Source organism: Hyposmocoma kahamanoa, unplaced genomic scaffold, assembly GCF_003589595.1.
Source record: "Hyposmocoma kahamanoa isolate Upper Pololo Valley unplaced genomic scaffold, ASM358959v1 192, whole genome shotgun sequence".
Taxonomy (NCBI): Eukaryota; Metazoa; Arthropoda; class Insecta; order Lepidoptera; family Cosmopterigidae; genus Hyposmocoma; species Hyposmocoma kahamanoa.
The window spans coordinates 8,603,680-8,630,487 of NW_020653719.1; the positions used below are offsets into that span (position 1 = coordinate 8,603,680).

Consider the following 26,808-nt stretch of genomic DNA (forward strand, 5'->3'; position numbering starts at 1 on the left):
GGTGTGACACTAGTTAATGTCTCAATTAAAACCAAAGTAACATCTATTAATCTAATCTCTGTTTGTAATTTTAACTTTACTAACTCTGAATTATTATTCACCGGTACAGGATATAATTTGGTATAGGACCTTAAGTATACATTGTTTTAGGCCCCATTGTTACTTCGGCTACCTCACTCTGCCAGGTATGGTTTTCACAATGGTGCGTGATGTGTGGCGATAAAAAAATCATGATCAATTTTCTGTTTTCCTTAACGGTTCTATGGTATCTGATTTGTATGGTCCACCCTGTTATCTACCCGTTGTTCAATCCCTTTATACACATTTCACCTTCGACAAAAACCGTCCATATTTTTTTGATACAGCCATAGCCTGCTGCGCACGCTGAACGCGCTTTGGACTTTGGAACGTCCTTATCATCATTACTGCAGAGCTGTATTTAAATCTTGTCAGTCGCTCAGTCCGATATTGACTGTACTAAAACACGTAATTTACATACTGTACATTCAAAATTATGTTTGAAACGTAACAATTTAATTTCGAATAACAATAAATAAATACAACTTCAATAATGTAATCTAAAGGCTCGATCACATTGAGCGACTTTACTAGTTACTAACTGGGGAGTTTAGAAGCGGGCGAGCCAGCTAATGCGATAGTGATAACGACACACAAATTTTTCACTCAGTCGACTAGTTGTGGTTACTGAAATCAAGTTTCACCGGGATACTCGCTGCTATTTCACTACAAGAATTGATGATACACGGCTAGTTTACTAGCTAACAAGTCTACACGCCAGCCAATAGCTAGTAAAGTAACCCGGCTTTCATTTCTCGCATAGATGGTTTACAATATGATGAAACGGACAAGTCATGCGCATGGTGGCAAGCGCAACATCTGTCCATGACAGTTGCAGTGTCGCTCATAGCTTTAAATCGCAAAGATCTAAGAGGCACTGACACTGCGCCTGTCATCCTGAGACATAAATTAACAAGTCCCACGTGTCACGTGCCTGTAATTTCACCAGCACCCTTACCTTTCAAAACCGGAACGCAGTAATGCTCACGTTACTGCTTGGCGGCAGAATTAGGTAAGACGAATTATTTTACAAAGAGTTCTACTGCTACTAAAATCTGCTAGATAAATTAGTGAATATGATTATTTACTGGGCGTGTTTACTAGCAGCTAGTGAATTCGTTGGCAAGTAGCTAGTAAACTTGCTCAATGTAATCGAGTCTTAATGTCTACACAAGCACGCTGCTCTACCGCGAAAAAGTGACAAGGTCGTTGAAACAGATCGTAGATAACAATAAAAAGTTCAATAAACCGAGATGTAGCCGTTTTATTCCGCCGTCAAACAATTAAAATCTATGTACATCATTATCAGATGGTTATCATCGCAAAATAACATAACAGGTGCAAATACAGAAGTATAGAGTTAATCTGGGAAGGTAGTGAAAAGCATTTTTAATATCGGACAAGTCTCGATGCTAGTTATAAATGGCGATGGTGACCCCTTTTCGGTGGACCGTCCGATTATAATTACAATACAAAACCCTTCATTGCATACAGTAACAAACAAAAGACGAAAGACAGAGTGCGCTGGCGCACGACTAGTTCGTCCATCTATTTAGTATTTTTTGTTTTTTTATTTTGAAATTGTGTATTCTCAATTTCACAATTTTGAGTTACCACAGTATTTGATTTCATGTGCGATATGTCAATCCGTGGCTATTACCGCACGAACCTCGCAACTTTTAGGCTATAGTATGGTATTGAAAAACCGTTTTGCGAAGATATTGTTTTCTCTTCCTCTAAGGCTCTGAGCATAAGGTGCAATTTACACTGTCGCGGAAAGGAAAGGAAGCGAATTTTAGTAACGATAAACGAGATAGGATACGGTATCTGCGGGAATTCCCCCGAGACTATGCGACAATTCTGTTTTTAGGCTCGTATCTTAATTATCTAAAAGTAAACAAATTTGAGCTGTCATTTGGTTAACCGGTCAAATACAATATTTAGCAGTGAGTTTCATACGTCGTATTACTATTGTACTCTTTCATTTGGTCGCTTTTTATTTACTGTCATCATTTAAAAGACCGGATTTTAGGTTGTTTATCGTAGGAAAGTTGTGAAACGCGTTATTAAATATCTTTATTTAAATGTTGTATATTTAGTACAATTTTAAATAGAGTTCATTATACCTAATTTTACTATATTAACCAGGTAATGCCTTATAAAATACTTTATTACGGTTTGTTTACATTCATAGTTTTTACGTCATAAAACTCGTTATGCAGTAAAGTTCTTTATGAAAGAATTCGTCCAACGAAGTACTGCCTTACCATACCTATTTCTGTCATCAAGAGAGCATTCATTCCTGCGTTCCGATTTGAAGGGTAGGCGTGCTGGTGAAATTACAGGCACACGGGACTTGTCAACGTATGTCTTAGGGTGACGGGCGCAGTGCTCCTCAGATCTTTGCGATTTAAATTTGTGGGTGGCACTGTCTCTGCTATGGACAGGCGTGTCGCTTACCACCAGTTCGTCCTGGTACTTGTCACTCACTGTCACACATAAAAAAAACAACACAAGTAACTTAAAGTTCATCACGCTATGATATAAATATGTCTGGACCTGTTGTTCCCCACAGGGTAGATACGCTTCATTAGATTGTACTATAAACGCGCACCTATTTCGGATACTTTTGAATCGATTTTTTTAAACGTTTCAAGCTTCTTTCGCCTCTTCGATTTGCAGGTTTAGTAACTGTTGGTGGCAACGGCTTTATACCTCCAATGGATGACAGTCATGTTTACGTCATAAATAGTTATAGTAGTGATCTCATAAGCACGTCGGCCGATAACGTCTTATACACCTACCTACCTCTAACGTGTAAAAACATTTGCCCTCCTTGTCATAAACAACGCCTTTGCGTTTTGGTAACTTTTGAGATATTGGCACATAATGTTCTTTTTTCTTTAAAAAAACGTCAATTGCACTGATTTTAGTTTAACAATAAAACTGAAACTAAATAAGTTATAAAAAAACCGCTAGGGGGTTGTAAAGCTCGCTTCGGTGATTCCAGATGTATGAATAACTCAATTTCGCTAAAAATACCGATTACGATGTTTATGAAAAGGACAGCAGACATTCAGTCCTTTGGTAAAAACAAAAGTTATTTGTTATGCAAGGCTGCAGTGGCTCAAAAATAGAATCCTGAGCGTATCGAGGGTTGCAAGACACGAGACGCAAAACAACTTTGCTGCCGAGCGAAACACGCAACTTTTCATCCCAAAGGAAAATGGTAGATAAAAGAAAAACAGTTGAACTAGAATATCAGTTTTTTTTTTAATCAAAGGAAAAGTTTATCATCGGAAGCGTTCTGAATTTGCATCTAATTAATTTTTATTCTTGCTTGTACTTATAATTCTGGGTGATTACGTGATTATTGAAATTATTTTAGTTTTTCGACAAATTAAAATAATTTAATAAACCCAATTAGTTACCATTGTCGACCAATCGCGTAGTTAAACGTGTCATTATCTCTTCTTTTCATTAAAAAAAAGTTAGGTCCTTCACAGTCCATCGTCAAGTTCGAATTTCAAAAACCTTTACCACGCTAGCATGACGCTAGCGTACAAAAAACACTAATGCGCGCAGATTTCTAATGAGAAAGAAAGCCTTTCAGAGCTAGTGAGGTGAAAAATATATTTAATTCTTTTTTTGTAATTATTTTGCGTTGCCCGAGGGATTCGACTTAAATTTAGATCTGTTTAAATAAGTACACCCCTGGTTCATATTTTCAAATTCCATCACGTGAGTTTGTTTATCGGCAATTGTGAGCTTATATACACTAATGTCCACTAGCACTAAAGTTGAGTACGTCTTGAATCAACGCTTGCAATGCAGAAGACACTCATGTGGCTTATCAACTAAGCAGTGGCTTAAGACGTGCTTATAATAAGTTGAGTGCAAGGGGATATAAATATTATAAAGTCATACACGTCATACGATATGTTTAGTAGTTTTAGCCAGTCGAGAAATGAAGGTAGGTAGCTTAAAACATTTAATTAGTTTAATGAAGACGAGGCGGTATGTTCTTTGATTTTATCAAATTCATTTACACACAACAAATTAATTGACGACTTATAAGGAGATTTTAATTTAATTTAAGTATAGCATTAAATCTTTAGATTCGTTAGGTAATTGCCAATTTTGGCACTAATCACTTCAGCTAAAAAGTTTTCTAATTAAATTTATCAGGTAAACGCGTGCCTTAAAAAGATGATTATGATAAACAGGAGTCGCGGGAAATGGGGATCACATATAATAATATCATTTAATTGCTAGGTAAGCACCGTGACCAATTAGCGGGCGGTTACTCCGGGTCTGCGGCCGCGCATAGCATACGTACTATACGGATATTCATCTTCCTCTCTATCTCCGAATCAGGGGATCTACTCACATTCTCTGTGCGAGTATGAAGCTTTAGTCGCATGTCTTTTATTTTGGCAGAGTGTTACTTATTTGACTGTAATTGTTTCGGACGCATGTTGGAAGGAGAACCGGGGTAGACCCCCTGACACTCTGAGAGTATCCTTGGTCATGAATCGTCCTTCTTGTACGTAGCCATTGCTCTTGCAGTTTTTCTCCGTGTTGTGAAATTGTGTGATGGAATTATGACATCAAACTATCGTGTTGGAGACCACAACCGCATGATCGTCTGCCTTGAAGATTTCCGCTTCTATCTCTTATTAGCTTTTATCTGCATAATATCGCACTGCTATTACAATAGTGCTATAACTCAAAATATGTGAAATTCGAGATTAAAATTTGATTCTCTACACGTCAATAAAAGCGTCCTTAAAATATTGTAAGAAACATTTAAAAGATATCTACTTAACTCAAAATGAGACAAAACTTTTTGTAAGTCTTTACGCAAATATCAGGGTACAAGTGTATTTCGCGAGTAGAAATTTATTATTTAGTCTGTAATCAACTTTAACCGTGTAGGTTTAAATATAAATTATATAAATTTAAATATAAATTTTAATAGTCTTTCATGGGAAGTGAGTAATTCGTTTTTCATAGATTCTGAAAAATACACATTTTGAGTTAGTACACTATTGTATTAACAGTGCGCTATATAGGTTTCGTAATTGAATGTACGGTGTGACGTTTCAAAGTAGCAGGGAAGAGCTACTTGTGGATGTGAACATTACTGCGTTTCAGTATTGGAGAGTAAGGGTGCTGGTGAAATTACAGGCACATGGGATTTGTTAACTTGTGTCAATGTGACGGAGGTAGTGACAGTGCCCCTCAGATATTTGTGATTTAAAACTCTAGTGACACTGCAACTGTTATCGACAAACGTGTCGCCTACCACCAGACACGATTTGTTCGTCCCTTCACTTGATATCATAAAAAAAACTTGAAATTTTTGAATTACTATATTTGCTCATGCTATGATGCAGCATCGTACAGGAACGAATTTCATTTAAGCAATTGTGGTAATTGGTTGACCAGCCCGCCTTCCGTAGCCTGCCTTTGTCCCGCCTCGAACGGATTATTGCCACTGTGCAATAAACACACGAATCAGCACTTTGTGTCCTCAATTTGTGCTGAATAAATATTTGTTTCTTGGAAAATGTATTGTGATTAATTTCATGTTAGAATATAAATTCTTCTGTAAATCACTGAGATAGCCGTTAGAGAGAAAACTACTTTTTTGTTACACGGTGTTATGAATTTTTTCGATTTAACACTATAATTTATATAATTAAAACCGTGACCATGGGACCTGTAAAGGGCCCGAAACGTCGGTTTGTTTGAAAAAACAAATATACGCGATTTAAATCCGGAAAATTAGTTTCATTTCCTATGTGTAACAATCGCGAAAACCTAAGAACTCGATATTATTGATTTTCTTCATCGCAACTATTTACATCGATACATCAATAGGTTTATGGCAGTTTTTTCGTACCTAGATCTAGTTTAATTTGGCTGTGAGTGTGAAAAAAAAAATGCCTGTTGAGGGGAACAACGCAAAACGTGAAAATCAACGTCCTTGCTGACTGTTAAAAACTTCCTTAATATAAGCTATTAAAATTTATGATACGATTACTATTTTAGGTGAAAATATACCACAATTCAAGGATATTGCCTTATTATCATAGAGTGCCTTATAAGGTAGTCCACACACGTTGATGAGTATCGTAAGGCTGTGGCCACCCGACGCCGCATCGCCCACTGGCGGCCTTGGCGCAAGGTCCGTGCAGCCTGCCGCCCACACCGCATCAGCAGAAAGCAGTAATAATTACTGTTTATAGACTCACAGATACTAGCCGGCCTTCATACTTTGTGCCGGCATTGTATTCTTTGGGATTCGGATATCCTTATTATGTCAAAATTTTATAGATATTTTGACTTGTAGCAATTAGGTTCTTATTGATGTATGTAGCATGCGCATGGAATAGGGTTTGTTTAGAGTGATGCTTGCCATTACCTCAGATAATCAGCAGCCGACGCACTATGCGAAATGACGCGAAATATTTCCGGAGTTCGAGGAGTGCTCTATAAATAAATGATTGGACGTCGCTTGTGGGCGAAGATTTCGGGCGCACGAGGGCGGCGGCGGCGCAGGCGCACGGCAGTAGCGCGCGATCAGCCGCGGCCGGCCGCCGTCCGCGCGCGCAACGAACGAACGACCCGCACTCCCGCGTACGACCCGCGAATACCGCGAACACACGACTACCGACACCGATCCGCCCCTACGACAAACCCACTTACCAAATCGAAATCTAACCTTCGGAAAGTGCATCGACGGATCGACTGTAGTTACGAATAACTTGCGAGGGCGGATTAACGAACATATCGACTAACTAACTCGAACAGCACGAAGGTGCGCGTCGCAAAAAGCGCAATACAATAGAGTAAGCGTCTAATTATAACGCGAGTGATCCACAACAGCCGCGAGGATGCAGAACATAGATCCTCTGGAGTTCGCCAACATCTTGGCCACCGAGCTTTGGTGCCAGCAGGTACACTACAACCCCACCAAACATTACACGAAATCAAAAACACGACATGACAGACAATTTCCGTTAATTTAACAAGGTTAAAATATAAGTTGTGAAGACTGATGTCCATGATAGAAAAAATACCATTAACATTAGTATGTTAAATACCTATTAAGAATCTACATAATACAGAACAAGTCTTATCAAAGCTTGCACGAGTTAATAGCACTGACCAAATAATCTACAAGCGAATTTGCCGAATTTGTGCCAAATGAAATGGCGTTTCGGTGTAATTATGTGCTGAAGTAGTTTTACTTGTCTAATTTACAACTTACGTGTGTTCCATGCTCTTTAATGAAATAATAAATCTGTCAACACCGTTCTGTTTCTCGTTATATCAAACGATGCCGGCTTCTATATGAAACCACATGTGATTTTATGATAAACTATTATAAAAAAGTGTGTCTATCGACTATTTATCAATTCTTATTTTTTCTTTAATTTTGTAATCTATAATGAATGCCTTTTAGTGAGAAACTTTAAAAAAAAATCCATTGACAGTGGGAAGTAAATGATCTGATAAAAATCCTTCCGCATTAATTCGTTCGCAAATCCAATGGTTTATAACATCTAATACTTATTACTCGTATTTACACTAAAGCCCAACATTAGCGAGGAAAGATTTATGTATTGCTTTCACTGTAACGCGTTAAATCTAGTTATTTGTTTACACTCACCAGTGTTCGGTGCCTATCTATCTACGTAATATTATGGACTATCTACCGGCATTAACCCTTTTAGGCCTTACGGCTGAATCATTTAAACCGATACATTCAGTAGCGTGGTTATAAAAATGTAAATCGCGCATTTCATAGGGAACTGTTTATTCTATTGCAGCGGCAAATGAGACAACAAGAAACGTATAAAACGTTTTGAGAATTTCTTTTTCGAATTTCGTTACGTTGTTTTTGATGATTTTCTAACGCTACTTATCGAATCCTTGGTATATATAATAGCCTATAATATATAATAGCCTTATGTTCATACGTCATAACGTCGGAGATAGTGGAATTACGCGTAACTAGCATTTGATTACGAGTCTCCATTTCGGTAATTTAGAGGCCAAATCAAATTCGCGTAGATGTCGTGGCAACCAAATTAGCGTGGTTTACGGGAATCTATAGTTATCAGTTCGTAGACAACATAAATTAATGCTTACTGTGCAAAAATGAACATCGTAGCCATTGAAATAACAAAGTCATTACGTTAAATCCCTCTCTTGTGAAATTTGGTTTAATGCAAATACGCGCCTTTTACCAATACTACATACGCATCGTATAAAAGTCATAAAGCTTATAAGCACTACATTTTTTTTTAAAATAGCCTACCGTGCACTGCTGAGCAAAAGCCTCTCAACTTCCACGGTGGAAACTGTTTCACGCAAGGCTAGGCCAGTCTTTTATATATGCGTCCAAGTTATCTCGCCATCTCCTTCTTGGTATGCCTCATCGCTCTGGCCGGTCTCCGGCGTCTACCAATCTCTACTAATTTCTAACTAGATACATAAAACAAATTATGTGAAATTTTATAACTTTCGTATTGCAGCATAAAAATACTATAGACTGATTTCGTTCGTACAATTTTTGAACCTCTCTTGAAAAGTTATCATTTTGCAGTTGTGGCCTCAAGGATGCTATATATATATATATTTTTTTTTTTGCGGAAATTTCCAAAAAGTTACTATGCATTCACGAATAATTAACAGCGCCTAAAATATTTTTTCAAACACCATGTTATTAATTATCCCAAACATTCTTTACGTATTTTTATTTGTATGAAGTATACAACATATTATGATTGTTTACGATATGCGTTACAAATAATAATATTTTGCTGATAAAGGCTGATCGGTATGTGGAAGCAAGTGCCGCGTATAAATAATACAATAAATAAACATTGCATAATGATTTCACAAGTGGATTTAAATGATACGTTGGATTACGTTTAGCCATTTTGCTTAAATGTATTGTAGCTCACAATTTCTTATAGACATAGCACCATGTGCTAATATTTTGCGGAATTATCACAGGTGCCATTGTACTAAAACCAATGCTTATAATAGACATGTCCTAAATATAACAAATTTATTATTCAAAACATGTAATACAGGATGTGCTGCAAAATGATGAAATTTGATTTATGAGTTTTGAACACCAACTTACTACTATAATTCAACTTGTTACAATATTAAATCATAACGATGATTAAAATAATGTTGAATGGTTTTCGAAAGCTTTAAATGAGCAGTTACTCTGCTGGTTTCATAGATTTGCATTTCGTATTTAACTCTAGCTTAATCTTGAATCTTTTAAATGGAAATATAGGCGCGATGTATAATAATAATAACAACGCGACACACTCCTAGCCCCGCACTAGGGAAACCCTGTGTCACGGGTGCCATGGACACACACACAAATAACCACAAATTACACATAAACTCACGAGATAAATAATGTAGGCCATACACATATTTCTCCTGGCCTGGGAGTCGAACCCAGGACGTCTGCGTGGCAGTCCAGCATGGTAATCGTTGGGCCATGGAGGCAGTTAAGTTGTACAGTTTACGCATTAGTAAAGAGTACGTTTCTTTCTTTACAGTTGGCGAATTTCGAAGGCCTCCAATCGGGGGTTCCAACCCGAACCACGGCGACCATCACGCCCACTCAGCTGCGCAGTTTCGAGCAGACGTACATCGAGCTCGGCTCTTGCCGCAGCGAGCAGACCAGTCACGCGGGCTTTGTGCCGCCTTCCGTCACGCAGAACAACCATTACGGTACGTATTTTCTAATCATATTTCACCTGTACATTAGCAAGTAACAATCCATGGATGGGAGACAAAAAAAGGATAATATTTTGTTGGTAGGCCAATATATTTTGGTAAATTATACCAATTGCAAAGCAATTTAACGTACGAAGACGTTGCTGCACTTCCCTGTAGCCTAATATCTCAATAAACTATTAATTGTCTAGACGACTTTCAAACAACGACAAAACAAAAGTACAAGACAAAAGCTTGACCCTCAGCTAGCTCCAAACTATATCAAATATTAAGTTGTGTTTCGAATATACTTTTGACACGGTGATTTTCCATTACAGGCATCCTGAATCCGGTAAGTTATTGTGAGTCGGGCCCGACGACGGCGCTGCATGTGTCGCCGGGCCCGCTCTCCGCTAGTGGCGACAGCAGCAGCAGCCCCGGCCTACCCGCGCCAAAACGTCGGAACATGGGCGGACGCAGACCGACCAAGGCCCCTCAAGACACCACTCCAGAAGAGGAAGAGCGCCGAAAACTCCGACGTGAAAGAAACAAGATGGCCGCCGCGCGCTGTCGCAAACGTAGACTTGATCACACCAACGAGCTCCAAGATGAAACGGACAAACTCGAGGAAAAGAAACAAGCTTTGCAAGAGGAGATCCGGAAACTGAGTAACGACAAGGATCGTTTAGAACGCATATTCCAAAGTCATCTTTTAACCTGCCGAATGTCGAAAAGGCCCATAAGCCCGCCCGATGTGAAGCCCTTCCAAGACTCTTACGCGTACAACCCTGAGCTGCCCGAAGACGGGGTAAGGGTGAAAGTGGAAGTACTGGACGCCGTCGATCGTGTCAACTGTAATGTGCTGGGGCTAGATAACGATATTATCTTTACGCCGACACCAGACAAAAGGTAAATATAATTAACGAGTTTTTTACTACATTGTTCAGTAAATGAAAATTTCGATACAGTTGCACCATGAACACTACGACTGTAGCTGAATTTAGGTTATATCGGGCATGACCGGTTCACCTTCCATATTTCTTTATTAGTAGTTGTAATGATATCTCAAAAATCAAATAGAACTTTGCATATTCGCAAAATATTCTTTTAATCGTGCGAAATAAATGATTATTTCTGCCTCTCTAAATATATCAGATATATAATGATATGTATCACCAATTCCGTGGCTTCATACCTACGAACGCTCGGAACTTCCAGATCCAAAATAGGTTACTTATAACTGTGTGTTTATTTCCAGAATAATGCTGTCGGCAGCAAACCTGGCGGTAGTGACGTCATCGTCGCCGGCGCCACTGGAGACGCCACCAGTAACGGCGCGGCCCAGCCGGCCCAGCTTCCTGCAGGTGCCTCTCACGCTCACTCCTGCGCAGGTACACCGCCATAACTAAACTTGATGTGGTTTAATACTTTCTGTGTAGTGCAAATGATAGTAATAAAATGTAGTTATGATTTCAAAAGCGGGAAAGATATTTCTGTTTTTGTTGACTTCTTACAACTTTTTAGTAACATTTCCATACTTGAAGGGTTCGTGCGCGGACAAAGTCTTCAATGGTTTTCGTTCATAGAGTAATTCCTAAACCACATCAGGTGTAACTTGGTCCTGTTTTTGGAGGCCTACATTTTTTTCTTTTTGCTTAAAATTTTATTTCATTATCAATAAACAAATTGGCCGCAAAAGGGACGACTTGAATATTTAATCAATTACACTTTAAATGTCGTTGTTTAATATTGGAGTCGGCTCAGAATGGTGTGGACCTAACCGTGTTATGGTGTGTGTCTGCTTAGATTAACTAATTTATTAGACAATCCTTAATTTCGGTTTAAATTGCTGTTACCTAAATATTTAAGTATAGAATACTTATAAATGCTTTGCCATTTCGAACACGGGTCGAAATGGCGAAGTCCAAAAAAAAGGGAAATATAGTGCGGCACGCATCGAATATCGAGTCGAGCCAATATTGCGCTAACTCGATTCTAACGATAGACTTTAAATTCGCTAAAGACAAGTCAATAAAATACTACTTTTCCCTGCCGAACTTAAAAATAAGTAGCGTGAAACTAACGCAACTACATGTGTCCTTTACAGATCCACAACAACAAAGTGGGCAACAACAAAATCGCCGGCATCGAAATCAGCACACCAAGCAACGGGATCCCATTCAACTTCGACAGCCTCATGGAGGGAGGCACTGGTCTAACCCCTGTGCACCCTCACCCCCATCCCTGCGCACAGCAGACCAGAGCCCTACCCGACCAGGCTTCACCAGACCAGCATAACAGTCTTGTCAGTCTCTGAGAGTTAACCGACGCCGCCTTACTGCTATTTGAACCTTTTGAAGTCTTTCTTGACTCGCAACCCCCTCTTTACTAATTAAAAACACATAAATTAACACTTGGCAAATCCCTGCGTTACTATTTCGAAAAATTATTTAACTGTGCTTAATTATCTAATTAAAATAAAATTAGACATTGAGAATGACAAGTTTACACAGACAATTGTGTTGCTCTTACTGATGCTTTTGTTCTTTACAATAAAATTTGTTCTTACTAGTAAATGTTTTCGTTAAATTGGAGATGCCCAAGTGATTGAATTCGATGTGTTTTTGGTATAATAAATAGGTCGATTTTGACATCGTGCGGTAAAAGGTGCTTAGGTGGTTTGCGAGCGTCAGAAGCTCCGCGGCTCTATAAACGTCTTAAATATAGATACAGTAGGTACGCGTGCCTTTGCGCAGGTTGTACCGTCGGCGTGTGACGCCGGCGGCGTGCGAACCTAGTTCGTATAATCGAGTTTCGTATAGACTACGGATTCTTATGTATTCGATGTGCTACTTTACCCTTATCTTCACGTAAGCATTCTTTATCTGTTCCCTTGTTCGCCGCCAACGGCAAACGTTTACTATCTGCTCGATTTAATTTAAACAACTTGCTCACTATGTGCTTTTTATTTATATCGTAGTCTTCTATAGATTAATGGCCCAGCGTTGCCAGCCTACAAAAGTCAATTGAGGAGCTGTTCTAGAACTCTTTAACGGAGAATATTTTTTATATAGATTTGTATTTCTGCAGAAATAATAATTGTGATTTTAAAAAGAATAAAACAGAGTTTTATTTGAAGCATTTTAAGGATTTATTTGGAGTTGTGCTTATATCTAGCGAGGCTAGACTTGACGGTGCGTATATATTGTATAAGTTCTAAGATCTCTCAGTAAACCGTATTGGCACAAAATTGTCTATCTACCGAACGAAGTATCTTGTCATAATAAAACCTTGTGCCATTGTCTACGTCTACTCTCAGAAATACAATTAATTACGTGTATGAATATTTAGTTAACCATAACTAACAGCAATATTACTTAAAGAATATATTAATATATTGAACGTAAGTAAGCTCAATGTTGGTTTAACGTCTTACCGTTCCATTGGTTAGGTACTGGTAGTGTAAATTATTTGTTAAGCCTTTTTGTGATACGTCCAGTGATTGTGCGGTCTACTACCCGGCGCCTCGAAAGAACTACCGTCATTCTCTGCCGGACAGAGACGCAATTATATGCCAGAGCGAGCAAGGCATATTTCTTTCTTTTTGTGTCGTATAATTGCGTCCTGCTCGGTGACAAACAATTTATAATGCACACGGGTTGGCTCCTCACACTCATGCCAATCGCTTCTTTAGTATTTTTTTTACATTGATGATAATATTTCATTAACATTATAATGTTTGAGATTGTAAGTTGTACTCAATTTGAAACTCACTAATGTACAAAGTAACTGTGAATGCACGTCATCAAAAACTAGACGCAATATATGTAGTGTTGAACTACTTTAGATAAAATATTTATGTGGCATGAGTTTTTTAAAATCTTACTTATTATAAAGACCACTGGAATGAAAAATAGTATATAAGGCAATAATTAGGATATAAGAGCACTTAACAATTTAATTTTAATATGCATAACGTAGACCAAAATTATACTTTATATGCTTTATAGTAGTTTTAATTAAGATTTAAGCCAAATATTGAATTACGTCGTTATATTAGGTTAGGATAGCCGCCGTGTCCGTGCAAGTATTATTGGTTAGAGGTTGGACGCGGAGTATTTATTCAGCGTATTACTTACAACACTAGTAGTGCAATAGTGCGGTAAAAGCCTATATTTTATACGACTTTTTTGTACCGTTGTATTCATTCGAAATATTAATGCATAATATGAACATTGTAGTTATAATGGAGATGTAATTTTTTTACTAGAAACAATTTTCTTAACGCCATTGTAGTACTTTTGTATTTTTTCAATGAATAGCAAAGCAATTTTATATTTGATAAAAAAATTAAACTATTTTTAATTGTCGCCAGATGTAGTGAAATATTATATGTATATGTAAATTGGAAGAAATATAAATTTGTTACGTACCACCTGAATTGGGTTTTTCATTTCTTCTAAATTTTTCCACATTTAGTAGTAACAGTAGTAAAATTTTACGTCTTTCGGGACAGGCTAAGGCGTCTAATTTGCCATACTGCCAGATCTTGCATTGTAATTTTTCTTCACTACCTAATATTCATAGCAATTTTTAGTATTCGATTTTTTTGTCATGAAATATTATTTAGTATTCGAGTATTATTATTTAGTATTCGTCAAATATTATTTTATAATTACACGATAATTATATTTGGACATGTAAATAATAAAAGTTGCCACGGAAATTAGATAGTGAACATTAATTAGTCCAAGAATTAGTGTTCTGACATTTTTTCGCGGGAAATCGTTATACCTGGTTATACCTTTACGGTGGCTATTTTGAAACTCTTTTCCACATTTTGATGGCGGCTTGAGGTCAATGGAGGCACAGAATGTTTTTTAAACCTCTACAGCAGGCTTTCCCAAAGTGGGCGATAATGCCCCCTTGTGGGGGCTGCAGGCCTAAAGGTAAGAGATCCAGAAAAAAAATGGGGGCGTTGTGTAGAGGCTTAGGGGTAGATTTGTAATTTCATCTAGGAAGACCCTTAGACACCGACTGAGCTCTCGACTCTCGACTACAGCTTGTGAACATCAACTAATATTTATAAAAGATTGCTCAAACTAACTCGGTTCGATACTTCTCTCCTTGTAGTTCATATTTCTGTCCTGTTTTATTGAATAAATAAAATAAAAATCATGTCAATCGGTCGCTCAGATTCGAAATGAAAGTGGACACAAACAAACAAATAAAAAGGCAACAGACACAGTTTCGCATTTTAATAGTTATTAGTATTCCTAAACAGGTAATTTTCGTAGTAATAGACCGTGGACAATCATGTTTTAACAAGTTTTTGTTAAATAACTCGATTTGTGCATTCCTGTATCAATCGGCTGGTTCATAAAATAGGTACTTGTTCTTACTTGTTGAGTACGATTGAGCGTCGAATGAGACAAACGAGTTTATGCATGTTTGTCTTATTCCTGTCGGTGCGTGCTGCTTATGCAATCCTATATAAACAATATATTATTTATTTTATTTTCATTTGCGGTTTCGTACGTAATAGATAAGCAGTACTTGAGTTCAACACTTACTTACGTATTTCTCAAAACAAATCAATGTCGGAAGTAAAAAAGAAGAGGCGGCAATACTGTGCGGAATATATTAAATTCGGATTCATTGAAAATCCCTCAAACTCATCGTCGCCTTTGTGCTTTCTATGTCTAAAAACATTTTCGAATGAAGCAATGAAGCCTTCAAGACTGCAAGATTATTTGAATAAAATGCATCCAGATAAGAAAACAAGAATGTAGCATATTTTCAAGACCTAGAGAAGAAGCATAGTACTTAGCCAAGTGTAGCAAAACTCTTTTCGGCGGGTGTCAAGCAAGATGACGACGGACTTCCAGCTTCGTACAATATCTCTTTGTTAATTGCTTAAAAAGACAAACCACACAACATCGGAGAAGAGTTAATTTTGCCAGCAATAAACGAATTAATGACTACTGTGCTTCATAAACCGGCCGTAGAAATTATCCGAAAAATTCCTTTGAGTAATAATTCTGTGCAAAGACGAATTGATGAAATGGCTGAAAACGTTGAAGAATCATTGTGCAATCATCTGAGGACTAGTCAATTCTCAATTCAGCTGGATGAGTCCACTTTACCAACTAATGAAGCATTGTTGCTGTCTTACGTGAGGTTTATTAAAGATGAGAAAATATGTTGATATGAACTATTGTTTGCTAGAAATTTAGAGACCGATACAAAAGGCGAAACCACATTCAATATATTGGAAAAGTTTTGTGACGAGAAAGAGATTCCCTTGAAAAATATTATATCAGTTGCTACGGATGGCACTCCGGCCATGACAGGGTGCCATAAAGGCTTCATAGCGTACTTAAAAAATAAAATTCCAGATGTCCTTGCTGTACATTGTGTTATTCATAAACAACATTTGGTTGCTAGAAATTTAAGTGAACGACTATTTCAATCACTGCAATATGTCATCAAAGCAGTCAACAAAATCCGTAACAGCTCTTTGAATGATGGATTATTTCATCAGCTTTGTGTTACTAATGACGAAGATTTCAACCGTTTGTTGTTTCATACTGAAGTTCGTTGGCTATCAAGAGGCAATTGTCTGACTCGATTTTACAACCTGCTTGAGTCTGTGATAGAGTTCTTGGAACCTAAAGATAGAGAATTGCGCAACAAACTAATTATATCAAAGAATGATATAGCTTACACGACAGACCTGTATAAATTGTTCAACGACATGAATCTCCAACTGCAAGGCGATGAACTAAATTTAATTAAAACAAAAAATGTCGTTGCTGCTTTCGCAGCCAAACTGCTTCTACACAAAAAGAATACGGGCAGACGTGAGTGAGACACAATTTTCCGAATTTATCAGTACCCTGCAGTAACGACGACTTGTTTGCCTACTGCCAACATTTGGAAAACCTCCACATTGACTTCACCGAACCATACCAGGACATTTTGAACTTGGACATACCAGACTGGGTGTTGGATCCGTTTTCAAATGTCAACACAGCAATATCATCTCAGCGGGAAGAAGAACGTATAGAATTGACAACGAACGAGGAAATAAAAATCAAGTTCAAAAATGGCTACCAAGAATTTTGGCTACAAAAACTGTTCCCGCAATTGTACCCTGGATTGCGGTCAATCGATCAACGATTCTTGATAGCATTCCCATCGTCATATTTGTTTGAACGTGGTTTTAGTGTTGTGACAACGCTGCTTACTAAAAAGAGAAATCGTTTGCATGTTACCGAACGTGGTGACTTGCGGCTGTTCTTGAGTAAATTGGAACCTGATATCAACAAACTTATTAAACAGCATCAGATTCATCCTTCACATTAGTTTTTATATTATAGTCCATTTGTTTAGGTACTTAACTAAATGTAAACAATCTTGATACATCTTTTTATTGAAACACATGCTTTACAAATCAATAGGTATAAAAATAGGCATGCAATATCATATGAAGCTAAGTATTTGTATTTTGTATTTGAAGGTAAGGGAAAATCATTTTATAAATGTATATTTCATTAAATAGACATCACAATAGACATAAGTACCTAAACAGATGGACTATAGAATTAATTGTTTTTTATTTTGAATAAAAGATACTCTGTCTGAATGCTATAAAGTTGCGTTTCAATAATCGTTCTCATTGGCAGGTGTAGCCCGTAAGAGTTAACTTGAGACCTGAGCGCCGTTGTGTACTACCTACTGCGCTCAGGTCTCAAGTTAACTCTTGCGGGTTATAGTAAAAGTCTCGTTTAGAATTAATGTTTAATCTCCGCTAATATAGCTCACAATAATTAATTTAATTTGAAGTTATAGTGGTTTTTAAGTAGGTGAAAAAATGGGGGCACTAAAAAATAATTTATTCTAAAAGTGGGCAGTAGACAAAATAAGTTTGGGAACCCCTGCTCTACAGCTCAGGTAGCTGTCCACCTACATACCATTATTTACAGCAAGTGGAGCTTGGTACCTCGAAGAGATCTTCCAACTAATCCGACACTGTTTTTTTAAATGCACACGCAGCTTGCTTGCGTTGTTAGATAACTTGCGTGGAAATATGAAGAAGTCGCATATGCTTTTTACCAAGTTTTTTTATTCAATAAACATTTTTTATACAACGTTTAATAGTGAAAATAGACATTGAATTGAAGAATAATCTTATAGACTAATGGACTGTGCCTTTAAACTTTTTAATCCACACCATCAGTGTTGAGACGTACAAACATAGCTTGATGCAGAACAAAAATTGCAAATTACTTGAAAAGTTCAAATACGCTCTAAATTACATATGAAAGCTGTAATAATGTTCGCGATAAGGTTTCTTGACCTTTCGGATATTTTTAATGAAGCAATTTCTCAAGCAGACGTATAAGTAGAAGAATATCTCTACAACGGTCACCAGACTGCAGCCAAGACAGAGCCCGATTACACCACCAATATTTGCTGAAAATAAGGATAACAAGTTAGAAATCGATTCGCGCACTACACCCGAGTCGTGTTAGTTCTGAATCCGAGACTACACAAATCTGGAAAACTCTACTTCGGTTATTTTTTCGATCTTTGTATAAATTCGGATATTTTTATCGATCTTTGAATTAATCATGACAAAGCCAGTGGAGTTATTTCACAAAAAATCTAACTAGACAGACTACATGTTTTTTTTCCTTGTGATGCTTTTAATTGTTATTTGTAATGGTGGGCGTTGAAATTTTGCCTAAGTAGGCGGTGGGTCAAAAAGTTTACGAACCTATGCTGTTTATCGTAGGTATAACTAACTATTAAGTTTAGGCCCATCTTACAAATAACCTAATTGACTGTATGGAGTAGACTGTTTTGTATAGATTTTTCAATTATAATTTGAACTTTTTACGGATTTAGCGTAGTATCAAAACTTACAAAACAAAGTGGTTATGGACATGACAGTCTCCTGTCTCTGCTTGACGTACGACGGTGTCAGAAAGATAAAGTTCATCAAAGAAGTGCTCTTGTTCACGTTCATGTGGTATCTGAAATAATCGTCATGTTGTAAGTCAATGTCATGGCCAGCCAATCAGCACATCAAGCTACACGTTGACGTATCTTGTTCCGTTGCACTGGAGGCAATTTTCGAACAAAAATATGTAGTCAGACGTGCCGTTGTCCGTACATACAATAAAAATAGCTCTCTCGTTCAGTCTCATTTATCCTTTCCATCATTCAGTTCCGGTTTTTGTTCTTGCTCCTTTATGTACACACGCCAGCACATCAAGCTACACATTGTCGTATCTTGTTCCGTTGCAATGGAGGCGATTTTCGAACAAGAATGTGTAGTCTGGTGTGCCGTTGTCCGTACATGCGGTCAGTTTTTGGAACGCACTGTTCATAATAGTAAATCCTAAAAGCTATCTTTAAAATGAGAGTCAAGGAACACTATTTATCCTCTGTTCCATCCATTTTATAGATATTATAATATGAAGTATGTATTTATCTAATAGTAATTTAATATTTTTGCTATTTTTTTTAAATTTAATTTTGTTTTGTTGTGCACGTAAACCCGCTATTATAATTAATTGTCCTGTATTTTGGTCTGCAGGAAGAAATTTCTTTTAGAAATAAGCATAATATCAAGTGACGGGACGAACAAGTCATGCGCCTGATGATAAACTACACACGTGTCCATAACAGTTGCAGTGCCACTCAGAGCTTTAAATCGCAAAGATCTGTGGGCTACTGCCACTGCGCCCGACACCCTGAGACATAAGTTGGCAAGTCCCATGTGCCTGTAATTTCACCAGCACCCTTACCCTTCAAAATCGGAAAACATTAATGCTAATAATAATAGGTAAGGTGGCAGTACTTCCCTGGACGACCTCTTTCACAAGAAGTTCTACTGTTACTATATCTAAGTTATCTCTGGAAAAGTTGTTATACGTACAAAAAGTCTGTGGTAAAACTATAAGAGATGCCATCCAAGTTGCCAGCGGTAATATCAACTGTGTATTCCCGAAAATCGCAGTCGCCCAGGCAGTCACAATGCTTCTTTTGTAACAAGTGTTGCATTTGCACTAAAAATAATAATAAAAAAATTGTTTTAGAGTGGTTACACTGGGCGATTTTTAGCAGCATTACAAACGCGCGATAGCATCATAAATTAGAAAGATAAAGCATAGATGGCGTCACTTATCGTCGGGGTTATATTTAAATATAGTGCAATTACTGCTAGTTACAACTAGCATTTGATTACGAGTCTCCATTTCGGTAATTTAGAGGCCAAATCAAATTCCAGTAGATGTCCAGTAGATGTGATGTGAGTGATGTGTGAACGGAACGGAACGGAACGGAACGGAACGGAACGGAACGGAACAGAACGGAACGGAACGGAACGGAACGGAACGGAACGGAACGGCACGGAACGGAACGGAACGGAACGGAACGGAACGGAACGGAACGGAACGGAACGGAACGGAATAGACATTTATTGCAACGCCACAACACAAAACAAAAAGACGTAATTAACTTAATTAAAATAAAATAAAATAAGACAATAACAAACAAAGAGCAACAGAAAAATACTAAATATAACAACTACAAATGTTGTACTGTCATGTGTGCGGTTGTGGCGTACGCAAAAGGACTTCATTCAGCTTATGCCACAGCCGCAATTGTGGCGCTGGTTTTCTATGAGCCCTGAGCAAATAACAAAGTAATAACGTTAAATCCCTCTCCTGTGAAATTTGTTTCGGTGCAATTACGCGCTTTTTACCAATAGGTACTACATATACATACGCAGCTTTGCACTCTCCCCGACGTTATGTTGAATTATAAAAATAGTACATCACTATTGTATCGCTGTTTAAGTCATGCATGTGTGTGGAGTTACTATAGATGCGCAGCCCAATGGCGCTGTAACCGTTATTCATTTTTAAGCTTGATAAGCTTGATAATCATCATAAATTTATATATAAAAGTATATTTACTGGTTTCATACCTATTTACTATTAACAGTTGTGGCAAAATGGGATAGAGTACAGACGGTCTTTTTAGTACCCTAAATGTGGGTAAGGCACACCCGGGACACTCCATACAACGTTCGAAAGTTGTTTACCTACTTCTACTATAACATACAGCATGGCGCTATCTGCACACTCGCAAATGTATGCGTGAAGTGTCAGGGTTACCCATCACTTTCTCGTGGTCAGGGCGGCAACATAGCAAAAATTCTAACGCGAATCTGTTATCTGTAATTCTATTAATAGAATCCTAATAATTTTAGACGTTCATTAGGTATTTATGTCGATATAATATTATATTTTTCATTAATTCACTAATTAGAATAATATTTGGCGCGATAACAACTCGCCAACAGCCTTATTGACGTTCCGTCGATGTGACCGGTATCTAAAGTTGCGGTCTAATGTTGCGGTATCTAAAGCTAGGGAGGGGCGGAGGTGTCCACTCTCGTTACTTTTTTATTCTCTGGTTAAGGTGAATTTACGTACTTACGCGGATGTTGATTTTTAATTTTCCCTAAGCTCCCTTGTAAATTTTGAAGCCGTGGTAGCCTAATGGTTTGTTCTGCTGCATCTCAAGAAAAAGCCGTGGGTTCGATGCGGGCTCGCACCTCTGAGTTTCGGAATTTATGTGCGAAATTTAATTGGAAATTTACCATGAGCTATGCGGTGAAGAAGACAAAACCTGCTCGTCGAAGAACCTCATAACCCTCGGAAAACGTGTTACGTCCCTAACCAAATATGTGAACAAAATATGTTGATTAATCATCGTGCTATAATCACCGATTTAGGTACCTACCTAAGATACAAATAAACAATTTTACTTATAGTGCATTTGTTTAGGTATTTAACTAAATGTAAACAATCTTGATACAATGCACTATAACCCCCGGAGTGTTCCTCCTCTCCCTTAACTAGATTAACTAGCACTAACCTTACCAATTTAAAGTTATGTAAACATACAATAATTTCACTGTTCGAGGTAGTCTAGCGGCTAGCGCATAATATATGTATATAAATAATAGGTTATTCATTATCTTTTAACCCTCCAATGATTTGTATTTATCTTTTAACTACTTATATGGCTTAAACTCTCACCTGAGAGGAGACCTGTGCTCAGCGATGGGACGTATAAATAGGTTGATGATGATGCTCTTACTGCATTCGGGCCGTAAAGCCGTTACTGTGCTTCATTTTACAAATTTTTGTTTTTATGATTTTTTTCTAAGGAAGATTTGTAAAGCACTTGTTTAAAATTTGTAAGTCAATGTTTAAAATATATTAAAATATCATTGCGGTGTCGCTGGCATAAGGCAAAGATGTGCTAACAAAATTGGCAAACGCTTCTTCTACATGCGAATCACATAAGCATTACTTACTTCATGACAACGAAAGGTACAGGCTATTTTTATTTAAATGTAGTGATTCTGATCAAAAGTTGCCAACGATTTATACTTATGCGGCACGAAGAGCACGCAGTAGCGCTTCTATCACAGACGATGAGCTCTCGAATGGAAAATCGCATTACTTTCTATCGTACTTACTTCTTGTTTCGACCACGCAGGGCAAGCTGGTGAGGTTGCAAGCGACCTGCTTTCGGACGTGCGGGACGAAGGGTAATACACAATTGCACTGCTGCTCGATCGTGTGCACTTGGCACATCATGTCACAGTCCGAGTTATGGTAGCCGTGGAAGTATTGCGGGCGCAATTCATCGCTAAATAGGCAGTTGCGGCTGGAATCATGGATTAGGATTAGGAATAGGTGCGTTTTTAGAGATGGCATGAAAATTTAGGGCCAATGAATCCTGCTGCCGCGCAGTCAAAATCAACAATTCGGCTGTTTCAGAGCAAAACCTCGTAAGGGACAAATTCTTTGAAAATAATATTTTAAGGGAATGCTACTCCCGTAGTAAGTACCTACTCACAAATACTCACAAGTATAGTAAGTACCTTCTCACCAAATGGCGGTGACAGCCATGTATTTTAAGTCAATTTAACCAACTCAAAACAGCAATTATTTAACACTAGGTATAGTATGTAGTCTTTCTAACTCAATTTTTTTTGAGTTGGCAATTAGAGGATAGTGGAACTTTACTGATATTAAAAATACTAATCGTTTTATTAATTTAATGAAACAAATCAAATTTTATTCCAACCCGATAGATTATTTCACTTTGGGCTATTTTAAAGACATTGTTTAGTTTATGGGGAACATTTAACAGAACAAGATTTAAGAGAAAAAATGATCATAGCTGTGTTAACTATGAGAACCGTTAAGCATTTCGAAATTTAGGTTGTACGTCGGAACTTACTACGACGGACATTGTCGTTTGCATTTCTGTACAAGGACGCCATTTTGAAGATTTAGGTATTGTATTTACAATACCTAAATCTTATATAGAGTATTATTTAACCGCTCACCAAAAAAGCAAGTTTTTTCACAACCAAATATGTCACTTCCCCAACAAAAGTACTGATTGCACATCAAAATTATGTACATCAAAGGAAAATTAATTTAGCATTACATTACATAACATTGCAAAGTCTAATGCTTGAAAATCGTAGTTTTTTTTTTGTATTTGCAAGTAAAGGTTCAACTTAGTTCCAATATTACGAATTGCTTACAACAAAATCAGCTCCAAAGCTTAAAATAAAAAAAAAAAAACAGAAAAAAATTTAAAAATAATTATATAAAAAATAATTTAAAAAATTACATAAAATAACTTTTATTAACCTTGGCCCAGCGGTGGGACATAATAGGTTAATATAGAAGGTGTATTGTAAACTTGTACGAAAATTTTATCAGTAACGTCACTTAGAAAAAGATGTCGTCATGTTCGGAAGGTGAGGTAGAAACTGTAATAGTGCATGCCGTTGAGTATTTCTACCTCGAAAATTCATATGAAAAGTTACAAACTACTTATCAATTTAACAAAAATTTCGTTTGACAAGCGAGAAACTGAAAGCCTACTCTCAAAATATTCAACCGCAGCTGCGTACGAAATCAAAACGATCCGTGAGCCGTCCTTTCGCTTTGGGTTTCGGATCCCATAGACAATAACGGACCGATAACGCGAATAGTGAAATAGGTTCTTTCACATGCTTATACAAAAGTTGGCTTTAGTGTTGTACCATACCATCTATCGAAAAGTCATTATCGACTTGCAAACGTTTAATTAAAGTCGATCAATATTCTATTTGGGAATATTTTACTTTTTATGGGAATATCCGGGAATGTCTTGTGAGAGTTTATTATTTTGCATTTATAAATGCTCAAACATTGTAAAAAGTGAATTTGTGCAGGAAAAAATATAATTAGAGAGTATCTTAAAAAAGCGAAAATTGTATAATATTAATCTGACGATCGCTAAGCTTTCTTGATTGCGATCGAACCTGAAATACAGCGAATAACCGACAGAAACCAATCATTATCAGCCAAAATAGTTATACAAGTTGCATTGCATTGGATGGATTGGACTGCAGTACAGTACCATGCAGTAGCCGATATGCATGGGGTTTCTAAAGCTAGCGTATGTCGTGCTATTCACGACGTAGTGAATGCAGTGGTAAAGATTTTGTTTCCTGCTCTTGTCAGGTGACCAGATAATATAAACCAAATAATCGAGAGATTTCATGGATTAGCAGGGATGCCAATGGTAGTTGGATGTTTAGACGGAACATTGGTAACCATAGATGCCCCAAAGAAAAACAAAGAACAATTTGTTGACAGACATGGAAATTACTCGATAAACTATTTGGTGGTTAGATGTAGTGGAAAGGAAATACTTATAGCGCTGTTGTATCTCGACCATCTCTCTGTTAGATTCTTTTTTCTTGGAAGCTATGCCAATGAGAAGTATTAAGGGGAAAAAAATGACAGACAATCACACCAAATTCCAGGTCTCCAATTAGGGAATTTCCTGTACTATGATTACAAGAATGACGATAACTCTGAGGGCAATACCCAGAATACTCAGAACAGAACTAATTTAGAAATGTTCGTTTCTTAAATTCGGAAATCGAACTCGGAACCTCCTCATCAAGAGCCCAAAGTACTAATCGCTGTGCCGCCGAAGTAGTACCCCGTAATCTGAACGTGACCACGCGCCGCAAGCCGAGCCCGACCCCACCCACCGTAGGTGGGGTACAGGTCTCGTTATTTATAAGTGTAAATAAACCATACTTGTTCTTGGTCAGAAATATTAATTTACTTTAACGGAGTAGTTATTGAGTATATTAACTGTAATTAATTATTATAACGTACAATGTTCTCCACAACATTTCGATTCTCAAAATTTCATTATGTTGAAAACTATAAAGTTTCGTATCGAGTTATTAGGTTTTCGCGATTGTTACACATAGGAAATGAAACTATTTTTCCGGATTTAAATCGCGTATATTTTTTACAGGTCCCAGGTTGACTGTCAACCGTGACCATGGGACCTGTAAAGGGCCCGAAACGTCGGTTTGTTTGAAAAAACAAACGCGATTTAAATCCGGAAAAATGGTTTCATTTCCTATATAAAGTTTCGCTTTTTTTCCCACTTTGAGATTGATCAGATAATAATGAATAGAGATGACTTGAAATATTTCTAATTATAACCTAAGTCTTATACGGCACTCGAAACGACAATTTTAAGATTTGTTTTATTTTCGTATATTATAACAATGTTATTATATTTACTTATTTTAACATATATTTTTTTACATAATATATTTTATATATATATATACACATTTTTTCACATACTTATATATTTACTTATTTGAACAGGCAAATTGTTTTTGCCAATGTTTAACTGCTGACGTATGAGCTATGGAATTAAGTTGTACCGGTACGCAACCAATTTAAACTAGTATTATTTATCAGTGGGACTACTAGCTACAAGTATAGTATTTTTATTTGTGAAACGGAATTTACTAGTACTTGTAATATTAGTACTGGTGACTAGTAGCTAGTTAAGTAGTAAAATTGTAGGTTCGTGAAACAGGCCCGGTGGTACCACATACATGACCCGGATAGCGAGCCCTACGACATGACTGTTTGCATTTATAGTTTTTAAAAATATGAGGACAGTTTCATTATTGCACAGCATTAGAATGCTTGTTCTTTATTCGGGCATATTGTACCAAACTCTAGGTTGTATGCGAAAGCGATGAAATGAAAAGTCCTGATTTTTTTTTATTTTCAGTAAATCAGATGACATTTTTAAAATAATGTTATGCAATATGTGTTATTCGTTTTATTATAAATAAATATATTTGTTGTACGTGATTCATTGTATAAACGAAGATAATTTGTGGAGCAACTTTTGAGAAAAATTACGTTAATTTTGTTAAAAGAATTGTTATTTCGTTTAGGGTTAATTTAAATTGTTGTGCAATCAGTATTTTTGTTATGTAAAATATAATTTTAATTTAAACAACGTGATAAAACCTCTCTGGAGATAGTTTCTTCACGTCGTCTGAACAGTACGTGTAAGTGGCGCAGATGGAGTGATACGTTTCTGTATTGTACGACACTAGTGCTGAGTTTTTGTCCACGGGAAACTCCGTCCAGTCATTGAACATTACCTGCAAAATCGCGTGCTTTATTCCAACGTGACCATGATTGCGTTCTTGAAATTTGACTAGTCAGGTAAAAAGTTGCCATTTAGCCGGTTCTACTCGCAAAAAAACTAGATTTAGTCGGTAGGCTTGTAAGTATAGTTCATGAACTACGAACTACTAGGAATATATTCCCGACACTGACCGATCTGAACTAGTTCGTCTTGCACGGTATTAATACTTCATCGTTCTTTTTAGTTCAGTACCAACTACCCAACTAGCACACAAGCTCTAATAACAAGCCGTACAATAGCCATAGGCTGCATTAATACAAACACAAACACGTAAACGTACACGTACACGTACACGTACACGTACACGTACACGTACACGTA

The 26,808-nt window shown here is 37.2% G+C and overlaps 2 protein-coding genes across 4 annotated transcripts in view; one reads left to right on the plus strand and one right to left on the minus strand.

Annotated features, from left to right (window-relative positions):
• LOC113226453 (transcription factor kayak) overlaps positions 1-14,237 on the plus strand; it is a 52,647-nt gene extending 38,410 nt beyond the window's left edge. Inside the window, exons 1-5 of one of the 3 annotated variants that reach the window (XM_026459077.1) lie at positions 6,672-7,043; positions 9,681-9,855; positions 10,179-10,749; positions 11,099-11,231; positions 11,948-14,236. In XM_026459077.1, coding sequence (XP_026314862.1) covers positions 6,981-7,043; positions 9,681-9,855; positions 10,179-10,749; positions 11,099-11,231; positions 11,948-12,157 — 1,152 coding nt within the window. In that variant the 5' untranslated portion in view covers positions 6,672-6,980 and the 3' untranslated portion in view covers positions 12,158-14,236. Of the gene's footprint in view, positions 1-6,671; positions 7,044-9,680; positions 9,856-10,178; positions 10,750-11,098; positions 11,232-11,947 lie in introns of those variants that run through there. The other 2 variants (XM_026459075.1, XM_026459076.1) reach the window with 2 other exon arrangements.
• Positions 14,238-18,092: 3,855 nt separating this feature from the next.
• LOC113226704 (sodium channel protein Nach-like) overlaps positions 18,093-26,808 on the minus strand; it is a 12,256-nt gene continuing 3,540 nt past the window's right edge. The window contains exons 2-6 of the mRNA XM_026459424.1: positions 26,304-26,440; positions 22,409-22,599; positions 19,790-19,919; positions 18,772-18,881; positions 18,093-18,318 (exon numbers count right to left, since the gene is read on the minus strand). Coding sequence (XP_026315209.1) covers positions 18,158-18,318; positions 18,772-18,881; positions 19,790-19,919; positions 22,409-22,599; positions 26,304-26,437 — 726 coding nt within the window. The 5' untranslated portion in view covers positions 26,438-26,440 and the 3' untranslated portion in view covers positions 18,093-18,157. The remainder of the gene's footprint in view (positions 18,319-18,771; positions 18,882-19,789; positions 19,920-22,408; positions 22,600-26,303; positions 26,441-26,808) is intronic.